Consider the following 4,533-nt stretch of genomic DNA (forward strand, 5'->3'; position numbering starts at 1 on the left):
GGCCTCCCGCCGCGTCTCCCTCAGCACCTCACCGGGGGCTTTCTCTAACCAAACGCCCGTAACGTGCCCTTGTGCCCCACCGACACAGGGTTGTTGGTTTTTGGGGTTTTTTTTAAATGCCGCTTTTTGATGTTGAAAGATGAGGGGGGGGTTTGCAGTGGTGGAAAAGTTTATTGTGAAAATAATAACTTAAGGTCGTTTTTCTTTTCTTCTTCTTCTCAGAATGTTGTGCCGACACCGGTGAAAATCAGTTTAATCAATATGCTGTCAGAGACGGGGCTTCAGGTTATAGAGGCCACCAGCTTTGTTTCCCCCAAATGGGTTCCTCAGGTCAGTATTCAAACGGGGTTTACAATTGTATGTTATAAAAATGCCTAATAATAGATAGTAATCCAATGAAAAGATTCTGCTTGCTCCAAAACCCTTGTTACCGTGGCTTGTAACTGGGCAAGAAGCAGCAAGGCCAAATAAAAGCACTTGCAATATCCTGGGTCTTCCCTTTGGACCCTGCGAAAGAGCAAATGCACAGCTCGGATACGAACAGCTGGTTGTGCACATGTTGGCGCTGGCTTGGCTGGGTGACTGAACTATGATCCTTCACAGGGTGCGATGCTGTTTGCTCTTTAGAGGCCCGTTTCTCTTATTCCTAAACATTCCCATCCCACTTCATAAAAATAAATTTAAAAAGTTCTTTTGTAATTTGCAGAAGTGGATGTTGTCACCCTTAGAAACCTTTCCTTGTTTACTTTGCAGATGGCTGACCACACTGAAGTCATGCAAGGAATTAATAAGTTGCCTGGTATTAGTTATCCTGTGCTGACCCCTAATCTGAAAGGATTTCAGGCAGCGGTAAGAGATGGCAGCGCCTGGGGGTTCACAGTGCCTCACGTGCAGGGTTGCCTACGAAGGAACGTTTCAGCTGTGGTTACGGGTGGGAAATGCATCTTTCATTCCGGCAGGCAGCAGTCTCATCTTGCAGGTCCTTTACAAGGGATCATTTTGCTGGGGAAATAGAAACCTGTTGTTCATAATAGAAAATACCTTGATATATTTTCTATTATTTAAAAAAAAAAAAAATCTGTTTTAATTGACAGTGATGCTTTCAGACTTACCTGCGTGTCCCACAGCTCTCCTGACCACATCCAGCAGATGTAGCTTTACTGCTGTGTCTGTAACTTTACACTTCCTTTGAAGACAAACTTGGATGTGTCATTATGTTTTTGTTGTAGAACGAACTGAGGGAAGAATCGGGTTATTCGGGGAAGAATTGGGGAAAAAAGTATTTTTTTATAACATGAGAGAACTGCAGTCATGGTTGTGCTTGTCATTTCCCTTGCAAGAGAAATCAGCTCGCTTTAATTTATGCTTTCTATTGGCAGGTGGCAGCAGGGGCCAAAGAAGTGTCGATCTTCGGAGCAGCATCTGAGCTCTTCACTAAGAAGAACATCAACTGTTCCATAGAGGAGAGTTTGGAGAGGTTCGATGAAGTGATGACCGCAGCGAGAGCGGCCAGCATTCCTGTCCGGGGGTGAGGAGTTCCTGCTGCGAACTTTGGGGAGATGTGACCGCTGGAATTTATCCCTTTGGAGTCCAGCCCGTGCAGCGCTGGGGAGTGGGATTTCTTTTAAACTTTACCTTCTTTTGGGGGGGGCATCTCTCTACCTGGATGGGTGCGAGCACATGTGAGCTCAGCGCAATTGAGACATCTCTCTACCTGGATGGGTGAGAGCACATGTGAGCTCAGCGCAATTGAGAAGCATTAATTTGGAAATACCACCACCCTGGCACGGTTTCAGATGCTGGCTTGGTGCGAAGCCTGTACCGCTCGTGACAGTTCACATTCTTCCAGATGGATTCACCCTTCGTGTAATTATCCTGTCTTCAGCTTTACCAAATGACCCAAAATAATACTAGCCTCTTGGCAGCATTCCACGTTGAAGGGTGTAGATCAACAAGCCTAACGGTCTGGCGTACTCTTGCCTTGGCAAATTTTTTGTATCCATGCAGGAAGTAATTGTTGAATAGTTAATTGTGTAGGCTTTGTCCACTGGACTGATTTTTAGACTATGAAATTAATTCTTCCGTTGTATAGAGCACGCAAGGTGCTGCACAAGTCCCGACTAATTTGGCCAGTATAATCTCACTTCAGTTCTCTAGCTAAAAGTGTGTATTTTTTTTTAACCGTAGATACGTTTCCTGTGTCCTTGGATGTCCCTATGAAGGGAAGATTTCTGCAGCTAAAGTTGCAGAGGTGAGTTCATAAATATAACCAGTTTCTGAGAGGTTTTTGGCTCCCTTTTATGGATGCGAATTGGGCACTGGGGGCTGGAGGATGTGTCAAACCATTTAACCGAAGACTGAGGGAAGACTGGGGAAGGTTACAGCTAGCTGCCACCGCAGGGAGGGAAGGCTGGATCTAGCCGAAATGGATGGGGGAATTCAGGGAGAAGAGTCTCCTGGCTGTTGTCCCCATGGCTGTTGTGCTCCAGGGAAGCATGCTCTGGTCCCTCTGGACGGCGGGTCTCCAGCTCTGGGGAAGGGAATGACAAAGCTGCCTTTTCAGTAAGCATCTTGGCTTTTGGACAGGTCTCAAAGAAGATGTACTCGATGGGATGCTACGAGATTTCCCTCGGTGACACCATTGGCATCGGGACCCCAGGGAGCATGAGAGAGATGCTGACAGCAGTCATGAAAGAGGTGCCGGTTGGGGCTCTTGCCGTTCACTGCCATGACACCTACGGGCAAGCTCTTGCCAACATCTTGGTAGCGCTTCAGGTAAGATTCTTGCTTTGCAGTATCGCATCCTTCCTCGAGTTTCTTCTGTGTTTGCTTGTGAACTGTAGATTTTTAGGACCAGGACCGCAGTTTGTCCTTTAAGAGGAGTTTACCGATAGCGGTTTTGTTTTGCAGATGGGCGTGAACGTGGTTGATGCTTCCGTCGCTGGCCTTGGAGGCTGCCCCTATGCCCAGGGAGCTTCGGGAAACGTTGCTACGGAGGACTTGGTGTACATGCTGAACGGCCTGGGCATCCACACGGTAAGCACGAGCAGCCTTTGCCTGCAGCAGCTGAGCCCCTCGCACGACGGCTCTGTTCAGGCTTCAGCGAGGATCCAAAATTTGGCCCCGGGGAGCCTGCGCGTAGCTGCAAGGGTTGCTCTGGCTGCAGGTCAGCCAGGCTGTGCCCTGAGGGCCTTGTCTTCCCATGCCAGTCCCACCCCCCGCCCGCTGGGAGCATTCCCTCCTCTCCCTTTTTCAGCGCTCTGCGATTTAACCCTCGCTACCAGAGTGGCACTAGTGAGCAGCGGGCACTCAGGGCCTCGTTCGAGTACCCTTCAGGCTCCCTCGCCCCCAGCTAGTCGCTCCCAGTGATGCCGGTTGTTACTGGGCAGCTTTACGTGGCAGAACCGATTACCAATGCGTGTCGTATCTTTTTTTTTTCCCCAAAAGGGTGGAGATCCACAGAAGCTGATGGACACGGGCACGTTTATTTGCAATGCTCTCAACAGACGAACCAATTCCAAAGTGTCCCAGGCGTCTTGCAGACTGTGATACTGAAATCGCGTTTCTCCTTGGATCAAGAAGAAAGCAAGGATCCGGCGTTGGCCGGGGTTGCCCCTCCGTTCTGCTGCCTCTGATCTTCAGTGCTCCTTCCAGGCTCAGCGCTTGAGAGGAAACACGTAATCCACCAGAATCTGTGAAGAAATGAGAGAGAAAAAAAAAAAAAATGCTGTATTCAACCTTGAAGACGTTAGCCGTTTGCCTTGGAGAAGGGAGGGCGCGGACGGGCTGAGGGAGAAGTAGCGGACGCACCACTTGCCTTCTCGCAGAGAGCCGCAGTCTCCGGCACCAGCTCAGAACAACGTCCGGTGACTTCTGCCTCGAGAGTCTGTTGCCATAAACTACCAGCAAAGGATAAACCACAGCTTTTCCAGGTAGAGCGCTTCTCCAGGTCAGGCTTGACCCTTCTTCCCTTCTCTCTCCTCGCTGCAAATGTTAAGACTGAAATCGAAAGGCTCCCCTTCGTCATTCGAGTGTCGGGGGGCAGCCTTGGACCTTCTGCATTTGGGGACTGTAACAAAGGACTGTATCTGTTGTAGGATACTTCTAAATACTAGGAGTAATAAACACACTATTTAATAGTCTAAACTACTAGAAATTTGGTTTAACTGAACCGCTTAAAGGGCTCTTGCTGCTGGTTTGGTTCCAAGTGCCTCTTCTGCCAGCCCTCACTGTGGGAAACGCTGCATCATCGTGGGCTTATTCTGTACGCACACGTGCCCCTCACGGTAGACAGGTCCGAGGGCGGTCTCCCCTTATCTCCTATTTAAAATAATTTATTTAATAGTTTATTTGCGAGACTGGAGACGAGCGCAGAAACCTTGTCCTTCCCCCGGGCCTGGTTTGTAGCTGCGTTCTGCGCCTTTCTCTGACTGTCCCGGCGTGCTGCACGCGGGACCGTCCCTCCGGGTCTCTCCACGTCACTTCAATAAGCTGTAACAGTTAAATAAACCGTTAACGCTGAAATAAGCTGGG

The 4,533-nt window shown here is 49.2% G+C and overlaps 1 protein-coding gene across 1 annotated transcript; it reads left to right on the top strand.

Annotated features, from left to right (window-relative positions):
• Positions 1 to 226: 226 nt before the first annotated feature.
• HMGCL (3-hydroxymethyl-3-methylglutaryl-CoA lyase) lies at positions 227 to 3,704 on the top strand. Its single transcript, XM_009276241.2, has 7 exons — positions 227 to 330; positions 754 to 849; positions 1,380 to 1,528; positions 2,188 to 2,251; positions 2,587 to 2,775; positions 2,911 to 3,036; positions 3,448 to 3,704. The coding sequence occupies exons 1-7, from the start codon at positions 262 to 264 to the stop codon at positions 3,547 to 3,549; spliced, it is 795 nt and encodes a 264-aa protein (XP_009274516.1). The 5' UTR covers positions 227 to 261; the 3' UTR covers positions 3,550 to 3,704.
• Positions 3,705 to 4,533: the final 829 nt, after the last annotated feature.

The sequence above is a fragment of the Aptenodytes forsteri genome, unplaced genomic scaffold (genome assembly GCF_000699145.1).
Source record: "Aptenodytes forsteri isolate BGI_AS27 unplaced genomic scaffold, ASM69914v1 Scaffold321, whole genome shotgun sequence".
Taxonomy (NCBI): Eukaryota; Metazoa; Chordata; class Aves; order Sphenisciformes; family Spheniscidae; genus Aptenodytes; species Aptenodytes forsteri.

Excerpts from the sequence above, each read along its gene's own strand:
- HMGCL (XM_009276241.2), top strand. The coding sequence starts at position 262 with ATGCTGTCAGAGACGGGGCTTCAGGTTATAGAGGCCACCAGCTTTGTT. Across the intron at positions 331-753 it reads CCCCCAAATGGGTTCCTCAG|ATGGCTGACCACACTGAAGT; the intron begins GTCAGTATTCAA and ends TTTACTTTGCAG. Across the intron at positions 850-1,379 it reads TGAAAGGATTTCAGGCAGCG|GTGGCAGCAGGGGCCAAAGA; the intron begins GTAAGAGATGGC and ends TTCTATTGGCAG.